Raw genomic sequence first — 20,710 nt, 5'->3', positions numbered from 1 at the left:
TTGTGCTGGGCACTGGGTTAAATGCTTTACATGGATTATCTCATTTAGTGCTGTTTTACAAATGAGGGAAGGGACCCCCAAGGTTATACAGATAGCATTTGACAGCCTTTTATGATATCTTTATAGACAACTTAGAGAAATGTAGTCTGAATAATTGCATAGATAGGTGGATTTGTGATTGATTAATGGGCCTATGTTAAAATTAAACTGCAGTTCATTCTTAGTGATGTCCCTCAAGGTCCGGTCTTCCCCCATGTCCTATTCGAAATGTTTATCCATTACAAACTGAGAGAGTGCTAGTATGTTACAGGACAGAATCAGAATCTTCCCTCTACCCTCACCCTTTATTTTTAATAATTGGAAAGATAAACTGTATCTAAGAAAATATTTGTTATAATAATTTTATATTTGAAATGTATGTATTGCCTAGGGACAAAGCCTTCTAATTGAAAAAAAATTTTTTTTTAAATCTGCACAAATACAGGGTTGTACTTAGAGGGCTAACGGGTAGTTTTTTGTTGTTGTTGTTTTTAAGTAGGTGTGTGCCTGGCTGGGTCTCCTTATTTGTCTGAAATTGGTGAGTCAGAGGTTTATTATAACTACTCCAATGGCTCACACTCACTTAAGCATTATTTTGAAACACGTTGTCAAAAATACGGTTGATTATCCTTTTCTCCTCTGCATTTAGCTGTATGTTCTCAGTTCCGTCTGCCACATTTTGAGGAGGGTGTTGATAGGCCATGTATTCAGAGGAGAGTTATCAGGATGAAGCAGTGTCTTGAAACAGATACTTGCAAAATAATTGAAATATTTGAGATTTTCAGCCAGGAAAAAAAGGCGGCTTTAGAGGGGTATATATGGTAATGCTTTTCAGATTGAGTGATTAAATGATCTTTAGTATTCTTCTTAACTCAAATCTGTGAGTCTGTGCAATGCATGAAGGAATGGGACGTGGAAAAGGGATTGAACGTATCTTTTGTATCCCCACAGGACAAAATTAAAGTTAGTGGAAGGGAAATATTGGTACATAATGAAGATGTTTTTAACAATTGAAATGAAAATTGAGTGGACAGTTTCTCATTGTGGTGTATTGAGTAGCATTTAATCAAGCTATTCTTATTCTCTAAGGGCTTCTCCAACTCCTATCCTTTTTTTTTTTTTTTTTCCTTAAGATTTTATTTTTAAGTAATCTTTACACCCCAGCTTGGGGCTTGAACCTACAACCCTGAGGTCAAGAATCATACACTCACTGACTGAGCCAGCCAGGCGCCCCCAGTCTTTTTTTATTTCTTCATTCGTTATAATTCCCCATAGCAAAATTTTCTTGGGTATATCACTTATTCTCAGCACCTTATGCTTTTATATAGTATCAAATGTTAGTAGTAACATATTATTTTGTTAGTAAAAACAAATTTAAACAACAGCAGAGCATTTTTCACTGCTAGATTGGTGAAGATAAGTTTGGTAATACCAACAGTGGCAAGGATATATAGAATCACTCATACATTCTAGGCAAGCATATAAATTTGTGTAGTTTCTTTGGAGTACTTATTAAAATTATAAATTTTTATGCTTTCTGACTCAATAATTTTAAAGAAGTTTTCTTTGTTTATTATAGTGTTAAATAAACACTTAGTGCCAGAAGCCCTAAATGATTCTTAACATGGGTTAAATAAATGATTCTACAACCATGTAGTGGGATCTCACACAGCCATAAAAAGAAAGAAAAAAGTACTTCTGCATGAGTTCAACTCTGACGCACGTTATCTGGTGAAAAAAATATGTCGCAAAAAATATGTTGCAGGACAGTATTTATGGTATGTTGATATTGCTGGAAAAAAAGTAAGTTGTGTGTATATGCAAATACATATGCACACATTAATAAACATTTATGCTTCTATGTTCATAAACTCTGGAAGGATACACAAGAAAAGGAGTAGCTGTTTCTGGAGAAGGGTTAGGAGATTGGAAGTCTGAGAGCTCAGGCTTTGGTTTGCCTCACTATACATTTATGCTGTTTGTGTGTGCAGGTCAAGATTGTTTTGTAAAAGTTTTTTTATTTGAAGTCCTTACAGATTCACAGGAAGTTTCAGGTAGTACGGGGTGGTACCCTTCATCTCATTCCCCCCAGTGGTAACATCTTAGGTAACTGTAGTGCAAAAGCCAAACCAGGAAATTGGCATGGGTACAACCCACAGATCTTGTTCAGGTTTCAGCAATTATACCTGTACTCATTTGTGTGTGTATATAATTCTTTGAAGTTTTATTGGATATGTAGATTTGTGTAATCAACATCACAACTGAGATATAAAGCTGTTTTATCACCAAAAAGATCCTTGTGCTATCCTTTTATAGTCCTATCTGTCCCTTTATTCTCTGGCAACCACTCACCTGTATTCCATTTTTGAACTTTATCATTTCCAGATGATCTGCAAATGGAATAAAAAAGTATGTAACCTTTGAGACTGATTTTTTTTTTTTTTTTTACTTAGTGTAATTCCCTTGGAATCCATCCAAGTTGTTGCATGTATCAATAATTCCTTTTTATTGCTGGACAATATCCCATGGTATGGATGTACCAGAGTTTTTTAAATCACCCATTGTTAGACGTTTGGGCGGTTTCCAGATCTGGCCTATTACAAATAAAGCTGCTATCCACATTTGTGTGCAAGACATGAGATTTCAGTTCTCTGGGATAAATGTCTAAGAGTGTGGATTGCTGGGTATTATGGTAAATGTATTTAAGAAAGTATAAAAGTATATTTTAAGAGGTTGCCAACCCATTGTCCAGAGTGGTATACCATTTTAGATTCATATCAGCATTGTATGAGAGGCCTAGTTTCTCTGTCGTCTTTGGCATTTGGGTTTTGTTTTGTTTTTTTTTTTTTTTGAAGTTTTTTGTTTGTTTAATACATCTGAAAAGAATGCATATACAAAGAATTGAGACATGAGAAAGCATTGGTTCAATACTAATAAATCTACAAGAATTAGGATTTGGGGAAGGGGGAGAAGATTACTTAAATATTTTTTAAAATTGGAAACTGCAACCAAAATAAGTGGATAAAATCCCTATTAACACTTATGAAGAGTCTTCATAAGACTTCATGATTTTTTTATTAAACTAGAGAGCCTTAACTAGCTACTCTAGGGTTCCTCATATGCAAAAGAGAAATACGGGGATTCGCCTGAATGGTCCCCATGTTGTTAAATGTTCTCCCCACCCCCACCCCCAGCTTCTTCATGAAGCAGGTCTCCTTCTTCCCAACTTAAAACAAGGATGTGCATCATTCCATAGACATCTGTCTCCCAGCGCCACCTCTCACATTTCTTCAATTTACCAGGTCCTCAATTGTGTTCTAGGAACACCATATCATACACTATTAAGCTGGACATCTATGCTAAGCATATAAGACAATGACTGACAGGGAAAAAATGTTTTTTAATTACACACTCAATCCATTTGGTGTATTTCAAAAGGTGCAGTACTTTTCTTCATTTCTAACTTCTTTCACTGATAAATTAACTTCAAAAAAAAAAATTCAGTGAATGGCAAACAGATTTCCTTGAAAGTGACAGTCACATATATAGTACATCCTAGAAAAGAGGATGGACAAGACAGGTTCCACCCACTTTCATGAGTTTCATCAAATACTGGATCTACTCAAGGGTGGAGAGAAAACGCAACTTTCAAAAAGGAGTATGTTATTAAATGAGGCATTTACTATACTGCTTCCTAAGAGCACCAGGTGGGGAGCAAGTTTTCTGAACTAGTTCTAGGAAGTGGAATGTGGAATCAATCCGTCTTCCTCCCCTTAAGGGCTGTCCAGTGGTTAATTAATTTAAAAAACATGACTAAATAAAAACAAACCCCACACGTGCTCCCCACACCACTAACCCACTCCCCCTTGCAAAAAAGAAAGGGAAAAAAAACCCCTAAATGTCCCAGGTCATTCTCCAGAGTGGATGGAGCCCGGGAGCAGCATCAACAACCCAAATTAGTCTGTTACAGAGTCATCATAAGCATGCCTTGCTTTTAAACAAAAAAAAAAATTTTTTTTTGAAATGACAGAGCAAAAACTAGTACTAATCACTTTTCTGACAATACACAATTACTCAAATTAACTAGTACTGAGAAGGGGAAAGGGACCATACATATTGGCCTTGTCTCACACGAGTGTATGTAGGTAGGCGCAAGAACAAATTTTAATCTTTAGTTTGATTTAACGTTGCTTTTAGTATGATGCTGACACCAGTTGTGCGGAAAGGGCTCTGGAGAGATGTTCATAGCAGCACATACCTGCGGCTCTTCTTCGGTTCTGGAGGCTCCAGGGCAGCCAGTATTCCTTCGTCAAATACATTCTTTAGGCCTTTCTGTGTGAGTGCAGAACACTCCACATACTTGACCGCCTTCAGGTCACAGGCCAGCTTTTCAGCAGTCTCTGGAGTGATAGGCTTCTGTTTGTTCTTGGCAGGTTTCTCAATAGTAGAGGGGTCATCTCGGAGATCAATTTGGGTCCTAACAAGCAAGAAAGGAGTCTTTGGACAGTGGTGAGTTATCTCAGGCACCCACTTTTCCTTCACATTTTCAAATGAGGATGGAGAGAACACTGAAAAACAGACTCGAAATACATCTGTTTGTGGATAACTCAGCAGTTGTAATCTGTCATAATCCTCTTGCCCTGCAGTATCAAGAAGTCCAAGGGTATATGGCTCTCCACCAATCATAACCGTGACTGCATAGTTGTCAAAAGCAGTCGGTACATACTCAGAAGGAAATTTGTTTGTTGTGTAGGATATCAGGAGACATGTTTTACCAATGGCACCATCGCCCACAACAACACACTTAGTTGTCTGCATTGCTGAATCAGTTTTGTATCCACAGTAAATATTTCAAATTTGATGATGACCTCAGCTTCTCCGCCGGGGCGTTGACAGCACTCGGCATTTGGTATTGTCTCTATTTTTTACTTTAGGTGTTATAACAGATGTGTAGCAGTATCTCTTTATGGTTTTAATTTGCCTTTCCTTGATGGCCAATGAGTTGAACATACTATTTTTGCTCTCTATCTGTTGGTTGTGTCCTTCTCTTTTCCTTCATCAGTCTGGCTATCAGTTTTTGCTTCATGTAGTTTGAAACTGTTTTTAGGAGTATAAACATTGAGGATTGTTATGTTTTCCTGATAAAATGACTTGCTCATCATTATATGACTGTCTTTATTCTTTGTTATACTCTGTTTTAAGAATCTACGTTGTCTAATAGTAAAGCTACTCCAGCTTTTTTTTTCATATATCTTTTTCCATCTTTTTTATTTTTAGCCTACTTGTGTCTTCTTATTTATTTATTTGGATTTATTTATTTATTTATTTGAGGGAGAGAGAGTGAGAGCAGGGAAATGAGCAGAGGGAGAGAGAATCCTCAAGTGGACTCCCTGCTGAGCATAGCGCTGGAATGTGGGGCTCTATCCCAGGACTCCTGAGATCAAGACATGAGCTGAAATCAAGAGTTGGACAATTTGCTGACACCCCTGTGTCTTCATATTTAACGGTTTCTCATAAGTGACTTCTGGGTGGATCATGCTTTTTTATCCAGTCTGATAATGTCTGTCTTTTAAATAGAGTCTATAGATCATATATAGACATACTTTGGGGATAGTGTGGGTTCAGTTCCAGACTACTACAATAAAGTGAATATTAAAATAAAGTATGTCAAGTGAATGTTTTGGTTTCCTATTGTGTGTATAAAAGTTCTGTTAGGCTACATACAAAAATAAGTCTCAATAAATTTAAAAGACTGAAATCGTACAAAGTATATTCTCTGAACACAACAGAATAAAATTAGAATTCAATAAGAGAAGGAAAGTGAAATACTAATATGGAAATTAAACAACAAACTCTTAAATAGATTCAAACAACTAATTTATATTTATTGTAAACATCTACAGTAAAAAAAAAAAAAAATTCAAGTCAATAAGCTAACTTTACACCTTAAGGAACTAGAAAAAGATGACCAAACTAGTAAAAGAAAGGAAATAATAAAGACCAAAGTCCAGGAGGTAAATTACATGGAGAATAGAAAGACATTACAGAGAATTAATGTAACCGAAAGTTGGTACTTGAAAAGATAAAAGGACAAACTTTTAGCTAGACTTGTCAGGCGCCCCCAGTCACTGCTTTTTAATTGAATTAAACTATTTATATTTAAAGTAACTACTTATAGGTTTTTGTTTCCCAGTTCCTCCATTACTGCCTTCTGTGTTTATTTTTTCTAATGTACTATTTTGATTCCCTCTCATTTCCTTTTCCTTATACTTTTAGAGAAAGATTCTGGGAAACCATAGTAAGGGAGAGCCAGCTGGTGGTTAAAGCAAGAATCATTTTAGCCAGCTGAGGTGGTGAACATCCCAAATAGAGAATGTCATAAACAGAGGCATAGGTATCTGGTGTTGGAGAACTGCAGTTTTGGATTTTAAGTGTATCCCTGTTTCATATTGTCAAAGAACAAAACTCAACTGAGTAAATTTGAAGAACAAATTGGCTTTATTAAGTGATTTATGAATTGGGCAACATCTCATCTAGCGAGTAGAGGGGAGCTCAAAGGGTCTGTACAAACGAAGATTTTTATAGGAAAGAGGGTGGGGCAAGAAAGTTATTAGTGAAAGAAAAGAAAGGATTGTTCCAGGCAAGGTCACTTTCCCTTAGAAGGGCAAGGCTCTTCCTTTGGGGATGGAGAGGGCCTATGTGACAGATTACCTCACTGGAACTTATTAAAAAATTCCTGATGGACAGGTTAAGACCTTTATTTCTGTGGCAGGTTGAGACAGCAGTTAGGTTAGGTGTTAAAACCCTGGTTTAGTTACTTGCCTTGGCCCAAGTGATGCCATTTTGGGCCTGTGGCTTTCTCTTTCGCAGTGTTTTTAGAGACTTATTCCTTTTAGTAGCACTGAGAATTAATAAGCATTTAATTAATTAATAAGCATTAATAAGCATTTGGCATACAGAAATTTTTCATAAAAATGAATGTCAGACTGAAGTAGGACATTGCTTTAATATTTCTCAAGACTGATCCTGAACCATTAACAATGATTTTTTTTTAAAGAGTTTATTTATTTATTCATGAAAGGCACACACAGAGAGAGGCAGAGACATAGGCAGAGGGAGAAGCAGGCTCCCTGCAAGGAGCCTGACGTGGGACTTGATCCCGGATCCTGGGATCATGCTCTGAGCCGAAGGCAGATGCTCAACCACTGAGCCACTCAGGTGCCCCATTAACAGTGATTTTTGTTACAGCATCCTAAATACCTCCTCCAAGTCTTCCAGGAATACCCAAGTTCAAGAAAAATATTAATTATAAAAAACAAGCATAGAGTTCTATTTCTTTTTCAAAATTCTATATATATATTTTTCATTTTATATTACTACATCTAAATTACCTGCTAATAGAATAAGTGGTCTTAAAGTCTTTTTTGAAATCCTAGAGCTCATTTTAGTTCTTAGGCACCTTTTGTAATTTATCAGCTAAATGTATTATCTCAAAGTGTGTTTCAGTTAGGCTTCTTTTGGCTCTGAGTAATAGAAGGCCCATTTCAAACAGTCTTAGACAATAAGAAGTTTTTTTGCCTTAATGTAACTGGAAGTCTTAGATGATAGTAGTCTTCAGAATTACTTGGTCAGTACATTACTGAAGACACCAAGAATTCAGATTCTTTGCATTGTTCCGTAATACTGGCTTTATGCCAAGGCAGGGCGTTCTCTGTAGTTGTATGATGGTTTCCAGGAAGGAACCATATATTCCACAAGGAAGAAGAGTCCTCTGGCTTCTGTAGAGGGCGCTTTTAGGCAACAAGCTTGAGCAATAGAAGCCTGAGGAAGGTAAAAGGGCCCACAGTGACCACTGAGCTAAATGCAAGCAGGCATTGCCAACAGGCTCATTAAGTGCCCCACCTTGAAATAGCCATAGGCCCTAACTGACCAATTACAACGAGGCACAGTTCTTAAGATTACCAAAAAAGGGGGAAATTCCGTAAGTCCCTTTACTCCCTAACTTTGCCCTATAACTGCAGCCCCTCACCATTGCCTTGGCACAGAAAATCTCTCTGTTGCTGTCCTGCCCATTGCTCCCTTGCAGTGGATTCAGTAAACTTTCATTTATTTGTTCTGCCTTGGGTGAATTCTTTCACCACTTGTGCTGCTGGCCTCCTCCCAATCAGAGCGCCCCACATTTGGTGCCCCCCCAATCCAATCGGGACACCCCAGAGCTTCCTCTGAACAGAAAGGACAGACTTAACCAGAACCTACCAGAAAACTTTTTTTTCATATCTCATTGGCATGATTCCTCCTCATTTCTGAATTTCTGGCTACAAGGATGGGGGTAAACCCACCTTGAGCTGAAGTCAGTTTTCCTAGTTGCTGCCAAAGAGTTGTGGAATGGATGGATATTGGAGCAAACAGTCATGGTGTCTGCTTTGGTTGTGTCCGAATGCTGTGAGGTTTCTTAATCCATACTTTTTCTGTTAGGCTTTTATAATGAGTCAAAATATGCTTAGTCATATTTTTGATTTAATTGCCCATGTTCAGAGCTTTCTATCCTCTAAAGCAATACAGCAATTACTAAGCATTCCTTTCTTTAGAAAGAGAATGTTGAAATAGTGAAAGGATTGGAGATAGTTGGCAAATTTGAATCTGTATCTCCTTGTAACCAATAGTTTTTAACCTCTTTCACCTCCAGATAATTGACTTAGCTGCCATTTACATAGAAACTTTAGTGATTTGATTTGTATCTCCTTTCTCTCTTCAAAAATTGCCTGGAGCATTGTGATAAAGTAGAAAGTGAGTTGGGTTATGATTTGGGTTCTAATTAATTCTAGCTTCACTGCTTTTCAGTTAAGTGTGATCATGGACAAATCACTTCATCTCTCAGACCTTCAACTGTCTTCTTTGTAAGCTGAAATATCTTCTCACCAAGTTGTTCTTATGGGAGTCAAATAAAATGATATGAAAAAAATGTGAGAAGTATAGACTAACACAATTTTAAGTTGTCTTTTTACACTAATTAAAGAGTGGGCCTTTAAAGGGAGGGAACTTAGTAATGAGAGATTCTGGTCCTAAAAAAATAAATAAATAATCTTAGATTCTGATTATTCAGATCTATCAGAAAAAGATAAGGACATGTACAGTTTTTTTGAAATTAGATGCTCAACGAGTAAAAGTCATTTTATTGTAAAACAGGAGTTGCATGCTTATTTCTAGTAAGTGTATTTTAGTAGCAACTTCTCAGATATTCCCTATAATTTTTTTTACCTCAAATTTTTGCCCTGGTGTTTTGGTTAAAGCTGTTTTTCAAGGAAGCAGCTGTAGAGTAAAGGTAATAAGCTGTAGTGCTTTGTGTGGCTTGCAGGGTATGATGGATGCATTTTTTTTTATTTATTCCAGTTATTGACTGTTTTTTCAAATGTACTTCTCCTTTCTGACATTATTCTTTTGAAGAACCCTAAGATCTCCCACAGAAATGTGGGTGGAGTTTGATTATTATTGCCAAAGGAGGTTTGCTTTTCACCGCTGAGAACTCTGATGAGCAAAAGTTCCTATTTGGAGTTGAATGAAATGATGGTGAGGAATTGACTTTTAAAATACTATTTAATATATTCATCATGTCATAGGTTAATGTACAAGTGGAATCTGAATATGTTAATAAGCTACATATTCAAATACAAAGTTTCTCTTTGTATTTTATTACACTAAAATGTGAAACAAAGCATAGATACTTCCTGAATTGATATCATTTACCTTTTTGTTTAGATCTGGTTGCTTGCTGCTGTCTGTCATGTTGGATTTGGGGCAGTCTCTTTTATAAAAGGGAAGGCCAGTTCTGCAGTTTGCCTTTTTCTTTTATATGGAAATACTGCATATAGATTTTGAAAGGAAAAGGGAACTAATATATGTTGACTTTGTTACTATGCACAAGCATAGCAAGTACCTAATGTTTATGTCACTTTATTCTTCAACCGATGGAAGAGTATTAGCATCCCCGTTTTACAAAAGAAAATACTGAAATTTAGAGACTAAGTAATGTCAAAATAACTGCAACAGGGGAGTCAATCACACTCTCCCTCCATGTCTCACTCCTCCCTTCATTGCATTTCTCATACTGCTTTTATGTAATTATTATATCTTTTCTTTGAGGAAGATTTTATTCTTCTTGCAAATGAAGAAAAGTGTTGGGCAGCCCGGGTGGCTCAGCGGTTTAGCGCCGCCTTCAGCCAAGGGCCTGATCCTAGGGACCTGAGATCGAGTCCCACGTCGGGTTCCCTGCATGGAGCCTGCTTTTCCCTCTGCCTGTGTCTCTGCCGCTTTCTCTGTCTCTCTCTCTGTGTCTCTCATTAATACATAAATAAAATCTTTAAAAAAAAAGTGTTAACATGAGTGTGTAAAGAATAAGAAAATGAAAATGTACTCTAAAGGATAAAATCTTATATAAAAAGGTTTTTCTTTGCCTTTTTTAAAAGATTTATTTATTTATTTATTCATTCATTCATTCATTCATTCATTCATGAGAGAGACAGAGAGAGAGAGAGAGAGAGAGAGAGAGAGAGAAAGAGAGGCAGAGATACAGGCAGAGGGATAAGCAGGCTCCATGCCGGGAGCCCGACACGGGACTTGATCCCAGGACTCCAGGATCTCACCCCGGGCCAAAGGCAGGCGCCAAACCACTGAGCCACCCAGGGATCCCCTAAAAAGGTTTTTCTAAACATTAATTCATTTTTAACTGTTAAACCCGCTTTGCTTTTCTCATAAAAACACCACTTGGTCACGATGCATTTTACTTTTTTGTATTGTTGGGTTTGATTTACATAAATGTTAAGAATTTTTGTGTCTATATTCATGAGAGATTTGTTCTACGGTTTTGAAACCAGAATGTCTGGTTTTGATATCAGGATAGCGCTGGCCTTGTAGAGAGTTCATTGAGAAGTATTCTCTCCTTCTGCTTCAATTTTCCGGATGTTTTTTAGATTTGGTGTTATTTCTTCCTTGTATTTTAGGTAGAATTCACCAGTGAAGCCAATTGGGCCTAAAGTTCTGTCTATGGGAAGATTTTAAACTATAATTTCAATTTCTTTTTTCTTTTTAAAGATTTTATTTATTGATTGATGAGAGACAGAGAGAAAGAGAGGCAGAGACACAGGCAGAGGGATAAAAAGGCTCCATGCAGGTAGCCCGATGGGGGACTCGATCCCGGGTCCCCAGGATGATTCCCTGGGCTGAAGGCAGCGCTAAACTACTGAGCCACTGGGGGTGCCCCAATTTCAATTTCTTTAACTGATACAGGATTATTCTATTTATTTTTTCTTAAGTGAGCTTTGGTAAGTTTGTCTTTCAAGGAATTTATTTCATCTGAGTTGTTAAATTCATTCATGTAGAATTGTTCATAACATTCCTTTATTTTATTTTATATTTATTTATTTATTTATTTATTTTATTTATTTATTTATTTATTTTATTTATTTAAGATTTTATTTATTTATTCATGAGAGACAGAGAGAGAGAGAGGTAGAGGCACAGGCAGAGGGAGAAGCAGGCTCCATGCGGGCTCCATGCAGGGAGCCCGATGTGGGACTCGATTCCGGGTCTCCAGGATCATGCCCTGGGCTGAAGGCGCCCCTAAACTGCTGAGCCACTCGGGCTGTCCTCCTTTATTCTTTTAATGTCTGTAATTTCTCTAATTTCTGATACTGGTGTTTTGCCTCTTTTCCTTTTTTGCCTCCTGATTAGTCTGGCTAGCTGTTTATCAGTTTTACTTATATCAAAGAACCAGTTTTTGGTTTCATGGACTTAAAAATTTCTTTTAAAACGGACTTTGGTTTTTAGAGCAGTTTTAGGTTCCCAGCAAAGTTGAGTGGAAAGTACAGATTTTTCTGTACTTATATAGCCCCTACTCCCACACATGCATAGCCTCCCACCACCAACACTCAATGAATCTACGTTGACACATCATTATCACCCAGAGTCCATAGATTTATATTAGGATTCACTCCTGGTGTTGTATGTTCTATAGGTTTGGATAAATGTTTAATGACATATATTCACAATTGCAGCATTATATAGAGTAGTTTGCCCTAAAAATTGTGTGCTCCACCTGTTCGTTTCTCCTTCTCCAACTTCTGGCATAGTTTTGCCTTTTCCAGAATATCATATGGTATATAGCTTTTTCACATTGGTTTCCTTCACTTAGCAATATGCATTTAGGGTTTCCTCCATGTCTTTTCATGGCTTGATAGCTCTTTTTAAAGCTATGCATAATATTCCATTGTATGGATGTTCCACAGTTTAACCATTCAGCTGCTGAAGGACATCTCCGTTGCTTTCAAGGTTTTTTGTGGTTGTTTTTGTTTTGTTTAAAGATTTTATTCACTTGTTGCCCCCCCCGAAAAAGAAAGATTTTATTCACTTATTAAAGCGTGCACGAGCTAGGGATGGGGGGCAGAGGGAGAAGCAGATTTCCCACTGAGCAGGAAGCTCAATGCAGGGCTGGATCCCAGGACCCTGACATGACCTGAGCTGAAAGCAGATGCTTAACCAGCTGAGCCACCCAGTCATCTCTTGTTTTTATTTTTTATTTTTTAAGTAGGCTCCATTACTACCCTGAGATGAAGACCTGAGCTGAAGTTAAGAGTTGGACACTTAACTGACTGAGCCACCCAGGCACCCCTCAAGTTTTGACAGTTTTAAATAAGGCTTATATAAATATTCATGTCCAGGTTTTTGTGTAGATGTTTTCAACTTATTTGGATTGATACCAAGGAGTATGAATGCTGGATTGTATAAGAAAATGTTTCATTTTATAAGAAACTGCCAAACTGTCTTCCAAGACGTCTACCATTTTGGGTTTTACTCATCCCCAAAAAACTAGCTTTTGGTCTTACTGACTTTTTTCCCACTTGCTTCTGTTTTGTTGTCCTTAATCTCTCCCCCCTCCATCTTCTGCTTTTTATTTTTACAGAAAAAGAGAGAACATTTACTGCTTAGGTTTATTTTGCTTTTCTCTTTCTAATTTCTTAAGGTGGAAGCTTAGGTCATTGATTTCAGACCTACTTCCTTTTTTAAGATATAGAGTATTGTTTAGTTTCCAGGTGTTTGGGGATTTTAAAGATGTTCTGATTTTAATTTCTAATTTAATTGCATTGTGATAAAATTCTTAAACTTTATTGAGAATGGTTTTAAGGCTCAGAATGTAGTCTGTCTTGGGTAATGGTTCTGTATGTACTTGAAAAAAAATGAATATTCTGCTGTTGGTGGAATGTTCTGTAAATCAAATCAAGTTGGTTGATAATATTGTTCAAGTCTGCTATATCCTTATTCATTTTCTGTATACTTGTTCTATCACATATTGAAATTATAGTGTTAAAGTCACTGACAGTAATTGTGGATTTGTCTATTCCCTACAATCCTGTCAGTTTTTGCTTTATGTATTTTGAAGCTGTTCAGTTTAGGATACTTACATCTTCATGGTTAAATTGATTTGTTTATCAATATGAAATAACTCCCCCCCCCCTTTTTTTTTTAAGATTTTATCTATTTGTTTGAGAGAACGAGATAATGAGAGCATGAGCAGGTAGGAGGGGCAGAGAGAGAAGCAGGCTCCCCACTGAGCAGGGAGCCTGATGCAGGGCTTGATCCCCTAACCCTGGGATCATGACCTGAGCTGAAGGCAGACGTTTAATGACTGAGCTACCCAGGCACCCCTGAAATGACCCTATTTATCTTTGGTGATAGTCTTATGTATTTTATCTGATATTAAGATAGCTACTCCAGCTCTTTTTTTTTTTTTTTTAAGATTTATTTATTCGTGAGAAACACACAGTGAGAGGCAGAGGCGTAGGCAGAGGGAAAAGCAGGCTCCATGCAGGGAGCCCGATGTGGGACTCCATCCCAGGACCCCAGGACCACACCCTGAGCCAAAGGCAGACACTCAACCACTGAACCACCCAGGTGTGCTACTCCAGCTCTTTATTGATAAGTAGCCTGGTATATTTTTATAATCCTTTAATTTATTTTTGAAGATTTTATTTATTCATGAAAGACACAGAGAGAGAGAGGCAGCGACACAGGCAGAGGGAGAAGCAGGCTTTATGCGGGGAGCCCGACGTGGGACTTGATCCCTGGTCTCCAGGATCAGGCCCTGGGCGGAAGGTGGCGCTGAACCATGAGCCACCCAGCTGCCCTATAATCCTTTAATTTTAACCTTTTTGTTTTTATATTTAAAGTAGGTTTCTTTTTAGACAGCATTATACAAATCTGGTAATCTCTTCCTTTCAGTCAGTTGTTATATAATGTGATTGCGCTTATGTCTGCCATCTTGCAATTTGTTTCCTGTTTGTCCCATCTCTTCTTTGCTTTTTTTACTCTTGCCTTCTTTTGAATTGAGTACATTTTATTATTCCATTTTATCTCCACTGTTGCCTTATGAACTGTGTAACTTTTTTTTTCTTTTTCAGTGGTTGACACGGTTATAATAACCACCTTTAACTTATCACAGTCTTCCTACAAATATTAATCTATCACTTCATGCATAGTATGTGACTGTAAGCACAGTGTATTTTTCCCTTCTCCCATCACTTTTCCAAATGTTGTTATATATTTTACTCCTATCTATGTATTTTACAAACCCCAGAATAGATTATTATTTTAAAATGAGAAGATGAAAGAAAATCTATTTTATATTTAGTCACATATTTACTCATTTTAGTGCTCTTTCTTCCTTTGTTTAGATTTATGTTTTTCTTTATTATCATTTTGCTTCCCCAGAAATTCTTTATCAGCATTTTTTTTTTTTTATTGTGCAGGGCTGCTGGTGACAAATACTCCCTGCTTTTATTTGTCTAAAAAAGTATTTTATCAACATTTCAGGAAGATTTTTTCCAGTGTACTGAATTTTTTTTTTATTTATTTATTCATGAGAGACAAGGGAGAGAGAGGGGCAGAGACACAAGCAGAGGGAGAAGCAGGCTCCATGAAGGGAGCCCAACGTGGGACTCGATCCTGGGTCTCCAGGATCACGCCTTGGGCTGAAGGCAGCACTAAACTGCTGAGCTACCCAGGCTGCCCCTGGTACTGAATTTTAGTGTGTTAAGAGTTTCCAGGACGGCCTTCAGGTTTGGTGGCTCACTAGGAAAACTCTCAGGTCTGAGCATATGGTTATACTCATGATTTATTATAGTGAAAGGATGCAAAGCCAAATTAGCAAAGGGAAAAGGTGCATGAGTAAAGTCTGGAGAAAACAAAGCATGAGCTTCCAAGGGTATCTCCCAGTGGAGTCACACAGGACATGTTTAATTCTCTCAACAATGAATCGTGACAGCACATGAAAAATGTTGTCTAACAGGATATCCCATTAGAGACTCAGTGTCCAGAGTTTTTATTAAGAGTTGGTCACATAAGCATCCTCTGCCAGCATGCACCAAGTACCAGACTCCCAGAAGGAAAGCAGGTGTTTAGCATAAGTCATACTGTTTGTACAGATAATGTAGGCACAGTAAACCACCTGTATTAGGAAATGTTTTCTAAGGATAGCAGTCTTGAGCTTGCTATGTTAACTCTCTTCTGCATACTACATCACCTTATTTTTACCTTTTTGCACTTTAAAAATTTTATTTTGTTGTCTTCTGCCTTGCATACCTCTGAGAAGAAATTTGTGGTGATTTCTTTGTTCTATTGTATGTAATGTACATTTTTTCCTACAGATGCTTTTAAGAATTTTTGTCATTGTTTTCAGTAATTGGTTTATGGTATGCTTTATGTGTATGGGTGAGTGTGTGTTTGTGTTTATCCTCTGTGGGATTCCTTGGACTTCTTGGAACTGTGAATCTGAGGCATTCAACAAATTGAAAATTTTTTCAGCCATTTTTTTTTCCAACATTGCTCCATCTCTTGTTTTCATGCTTCAGTTAAACGTATGTTGTTAGACTGCTCATACTGCCCCACAGGTTGAAGGCAATGTCTTTGTTCCCCCTCCTCTCCTTTTTTGAATAGTTCTATTCTTTGGTCTCCAGGTTTACTTTTGCAGTGGCTAATCTACTGTAAATCTTTTTGAACAATATTTTAATTTCAGATATATTTTTCATCTCTAGAAGTCCCATTTGATCCATTTTTATAGGTTTCCTTGTCTCATTATATTCAGATATTATGTTGTTGAGCAAATATATTTATTATAGTTCTAACATCTTCATTTCCTGATTCAATCATCTCTTTCATTTCTGGTTCTGTTAATATTGACTATGGTTTTCCAGTTCATGGGTCACATTTTATTACTTATTCTAAGCCTAATTGTTATGCTGTATCTTATAATAATTTTTGATTATTGTATGGTTATTGTATGCTCATCATTGTTTTATGTTGTTTGCTGGATTTTGTTGTATTTCATTAAAGAATGTCAAAATTGTTGTTGTAAACTGCTGAGTTACTTCAGGTAAGTTTGGTCCTTTCATGGCTTATTTTGAAGCAGTTTCAGGGCATACCCAGAATTGCCTTTACTGTAGGACTCATTTAACCTCACTTCTAAGGCATGGTTCTGCTGGGGTCACTGTTGGCTTCTGTGTTCAGCAAGATCTCTCCACTTTGAAGGGGGAATTTAAACAATTCTTGGCTCTTCGTGAGCTCTGACAATTTTTTATCTAACAGCTTCCTGGTAATATTCTTTCCTTAGGGGTTGATTTGATTTTGCCTGGCCTCTTGGGGTTTCACTTTTTACATGTACAAATTGTATTCAGCCAAATATCCAGTAGGACCCCCATGAATTTTTTTTGGACCTCTTTCTTTGTGTAGATCTTCTCCTCTCAGCTAGTCTCTTTCCCACCCCCACCCCTCACAATTCTAGCCACCTTGGCTTTTCTAAACTTTGATCTGTGTCTTTTTAACTCAGCAATAGTGCTGGATTCTTTTGGGGTTATCCTTCTCTGTACCATTGCCTGGAAATTACCTCCAGGCAGAAAGCGAGAGGTTTTGTAATTTATTGCCTTTTTAGAACAGTACTCTGGGATCACAGTCTTGTGTCACCTTTGTTCAGTGTTTGAAAACAGTTGTTTCCTATATTATGTCTAGTTTCTAGTTGTTTAGGCAGAAGAATAATTCCAGACTTTCTTTTCCCTTCATGTTCAGAGTGGAAATCTCTCTATAAACACTAAACTTTTCCATTTACACTATAAACTTTTCCTTTTTTTTTTTAAAGATTTATTTTTATTTATTTATGATAGACATAGAGAGAGAGAGGCAGAGACACAGGCAGAGGGAGAAGCAGGCTCCCTGCTGGGAGCCTGACGCAAGACTGGATCCCGGGACTCCAGGATCGCGCCTTGGGCCAAAGGCAGGCGCGAAACTGCTGAGCCACCCAGGGATCCCCCTTCCTTCTTTTTTCTTTAAAGGCAGCTTCATTTCAGAATATGTGCAAAATATCAAGTCTCTCCTTTTCTTATTATATTCAGAAAATAGTCATGATGAATGTGATCAGGATTTCAAATTTTACATTCTTTTTAGGTGCTTCTTATAGCCACACTATCTTCCACTATTGATGATTTGAATACATACATATATATGTATATATATGTATTGCAGTGGATGAATATATATTTATTGATGAACATATATATCTCCTATATTTCTCTCATAGTAGATCAGAGCTCTGAATTGGTGAGGCAGTGGGGCACTTATGATACAAAATATAAGGAAGCACTCACTCTCAGGTGCCTATCCTGCTTATAAAGTCAGAGTCTCCTTAAATATTGTGCCCTAGATATCTTGCTATCTTGCTATCTTACTCTGTTTCAGGCTTTGCAGGGAATATTCCAGACAAAGATCAGTTTCATTACTTAGGGCATTGGTCCCAAACTACTGTTAACTGCATCACATATTTACTTTAGAGTAGTTTCAAATCCTTTTTTTTTTTTTTTACCTTCATATTAAATTATTTTAACTTCTGTCCAACCGTTTACTTTCTTGAAGGAACTGGAAATAAAGTTTGATATAACATGTCAGTCCCTAGATACTGGCTGAAAAATGGAAGAAAGAAAAAGAGTATCTGTGGTAGCAAATACTGTTTCACATAATCAAACCATGTGTAGTGAAGTATTACCTGTTTTTTTTTAAGGTCAGTGTTTCCTGGCCCTAAAAATGGATGGCTCTCCCTACCTAAGCCAGGTTCTGTTAATTTCCTGTGTGCTATTGCCCACTGGGCTGGTAGCCATATTTACAGAGTCCAAAGTAAGCCTGATGTGGCTTCAGAAATGAATCTAGATTTCTACCAGGAGAACTTTTAATATGGGTCAGAGACACAATTAGGTTTTGATGATGGGAAGAACGAAGCATTTAATCTCACATGGAATGTACTTTTTGAGTTAATTCTTGACCCACTTTTGGATTGCTTTAGGGTGCAGATGGAATGATAAAGGAATCCCTCTCTCTCCTCATCTTAGAATATTAGAGGAGACCTGGAGGAAGTCCAGATGAAATGAGTCATGGAGCCATTTGTTGATCTAAACCTGAGTTAGTCCTTAGGGGAGAAGGGCAAAAAGAATTCATTCTTGTTATTTTCATTCCAGATGTCCAGGGTTATTCAGAGAGGGACCTAGTATGAGTTCTAGCAATACTAAGTGATTTTTACTCGGAATAGCCTCTGTTAAATATCTTCTGGCTGCAGTGGTATTAAGTACCTCTTTGATAGTTGAACAGTTCTAAAACATTGATTTTGTGGGCAGAGAATAACCATTAATCTCATGTTACTACTGCTTTGGATACTGAGTTTTCTTTAATTATATTGACTTCTTGGGGTTTTTCTCCTTTTTTTCTGTGAGGATGTTAGCACATTTGTACCATCTGCAAAGTGTTTTATAATAGGTTGGAATGTGAAAATATCCAATCCTGAAAGAAGATGCTTTTAGAGTCAAGTTTTGTAGATTTAGGCAGTGATACCTTTCTTTAATCACTGGGTGAAGTAATATGTTGTGATAGAAAACAGTAGACTTGGACATGAAAGAACTTGGTTACAGTCCAGGTTGAACCACTTATGTAGCTGTGTGCCTCTGAGCCAGTCAGTTAGTCTCTTTAAGACTCAATTTTTTCCATCTGTAAAGTGTGTGTAAGTAAGTGTATGGGAGGTGGGGGAGGGTGTGATAATATCTGCTTATTGTGCAGATCAGTATGAAGATCATCATAAAGATGTGAAAGCATTTTGGAAAATGTGTAAAACATTATACAAATACAAATAGAAAAATATAGTTATAAAATTATTTTATCTCAGCTCAATTAAGTCTTGTGCTTTGAGAATCTGTTAGTTTCATCTAAGTAGTTCTTTTTTTTTTTCCATCTAAGTAGTTCTTTTATCACTGATAGTTTAGAAAAAGGGAAATGTAGGTTGGAGTATAGATGGAAAATATGTGAATTAGGCAAAGTTTATAAATTATCTATGAAAAAAATTATAAAATCTTAAGAGAAGTTTTTTTTTTTGTACCAGTAAAATTTGATTGAAAGTTTTACTTAACCTCTTCTCTACTCCTAGACTTTGCAGATTCTTAACAATTATATTCTATGAAATATTGTATATGGATTTTCCACTTTGGATTATCTATTGAAAAAAATTTTTTTAAAGATTTACTTTATTTGAGAGCAAGAGAGAGAGAGAGCACAAATGGGGGGGGGGGGAGAGACATAGAGGGAGAGGGAGAAGCAGACTCTCTGCTGAGCGAGAAGCCTGTTGTGGAGCTCATTCCAGGATCATAATCTGAGCCGAAGACAGATCTTAACGGACTGAGCCACCAGACACCCTTATGGAAAATTATTTTTTAAAATCAACCTGAGGGGCACCTGGGTAGTGCTTTCAGATGAGTGTCTGACTCTTGCTTTTGGCTCAGGTCACATTCTCAGGGTCATTAGATCAAGCCCTGACTCAGGTTCTGTGGTTGGTGCAGTTTGCTTGAGATTCTCTCTCCCTTTGCCCCTCCTTAACTCCCTCCCCCTGCCCCTCAAATAAATCTGTAAATCTTTAAAAAAAAAAAATCAATCTCGGTTCTCCTTGTTGTTTAAGATGGTTCTGCACTCCTCTTCCCCATATAATTAGTATGCATCCAAGGGAATGCAAACGAATGTGAGACCAGTATGAATATAATTAGGGAGCTAAATCTGCCAGAACTTAAATCACAGTGATTGAAATATGGATGTAATATTTTGGTACCTTTGAAATTATTCAGATTATTCCCCTTTATTAGAATGGATCAGTGAGAGAATTCTCCTTGGTTGCTTCAGTCATTCATTGAACCAAAAATATTAATACAGTGTCTGCTATTGTCAGGCATTATCCTACAGTAACGTACAACAATAAACAAAATAGACAAATATTCCTGTACCTGTGGAGCTTACATTTTAGTGAAGGGAGACAGAAAATAGCAGATGAAACACATAGTATGCAGATAGCAATAGGTACTGTAGAGAAAAATAAGGGATGGAAAGGGGATGGCGAATGTTCAGAGGCATGAGGATTGGATGAGGGTGGGCCAGAGAAAGAAGGCAATAAATGAGCAAAGACATAAAGAAGCAGTCTACACAAACAGCTATTTCAGGGAAGAGGATTCCTGTTCTAAGGTAAAAGCAAGTTCAGTGGCCCTAAGGAAAGTGTATGCCTTGTGTGTTTGAGGAATAAGGAGGAGTTTGGCTAATTTATGCTATAGTGGCT

The 20,710-nt window shown here is 37.2% G+C and overlaps 2 protein-coding genes across 6 annotated transcripts in view; one reads left to right on the top strand and one right to left on the bottom strand.

Moving 5' to 3' along the window:
• The window catches only part of GLCE (glucuronic acid epimerase), a 117,030-nt gene that overhangs the window by 14,718 nt on the left and 81,602 nt on the right, over window positions 1–20,710 (top strand). The window contains exon 2 of one of the 5 annotated variants that reach the window (XM_041742940.1): window positions 4,473–4,548. The exons of the other annotated variants lie outside the window; for them this stretch is intronic. The gene's annotated coding sequence lies outside the window, so the exon portion shown is untranslated. The remainder of the gene's footprint in view (window positions 1–4,472; window positions 4,549–20,710) is intronic. 5 annotated transcript variants of the gene reach the window in all.
• On the bottom strand, window positions 2,562–5,292 carry LOC121484133 (cell division control protein 42 homolog). The gene has a single exon (XM_041742944.1). The coding sequence runs from the start codon at window positions 4,855–4,857 to the stop codon at window positions 4,282–4,284; it is 576 nt and encodes a 191-aa protein (XP_041598878.1). The 5' UTR covers window positions 4,858–5,292; the 3' UTR covers window positions 2,562–4,281.

Source organism: Vulpes lagopus, chromosome 2 (assembly GCF_018345385.1).
Source record: "Vulpes lagopus strain Blue_001 chromosome 2, ASM1834538v1, whole genome shotgun sequence".
NCBI lineage: Eukaryota > Metazoa > Chordata > Mammalia > Carnivora > Canidae > Vulpes > Vulpes lagopus.
This window is presented reverse-complemented; position numbering and strand designations above follow the sequence as displayed.

Bases quoted from the DNA above. Each gene is read 5' to 3' on its own strand.
- LOC121484133 (XM_041742944.1), bottom strand. From the start codon at position 4,857: ATGCAGACAACTAAGTGTGTTGTTGTGGGCGATGGTGCCATTGGTAAA.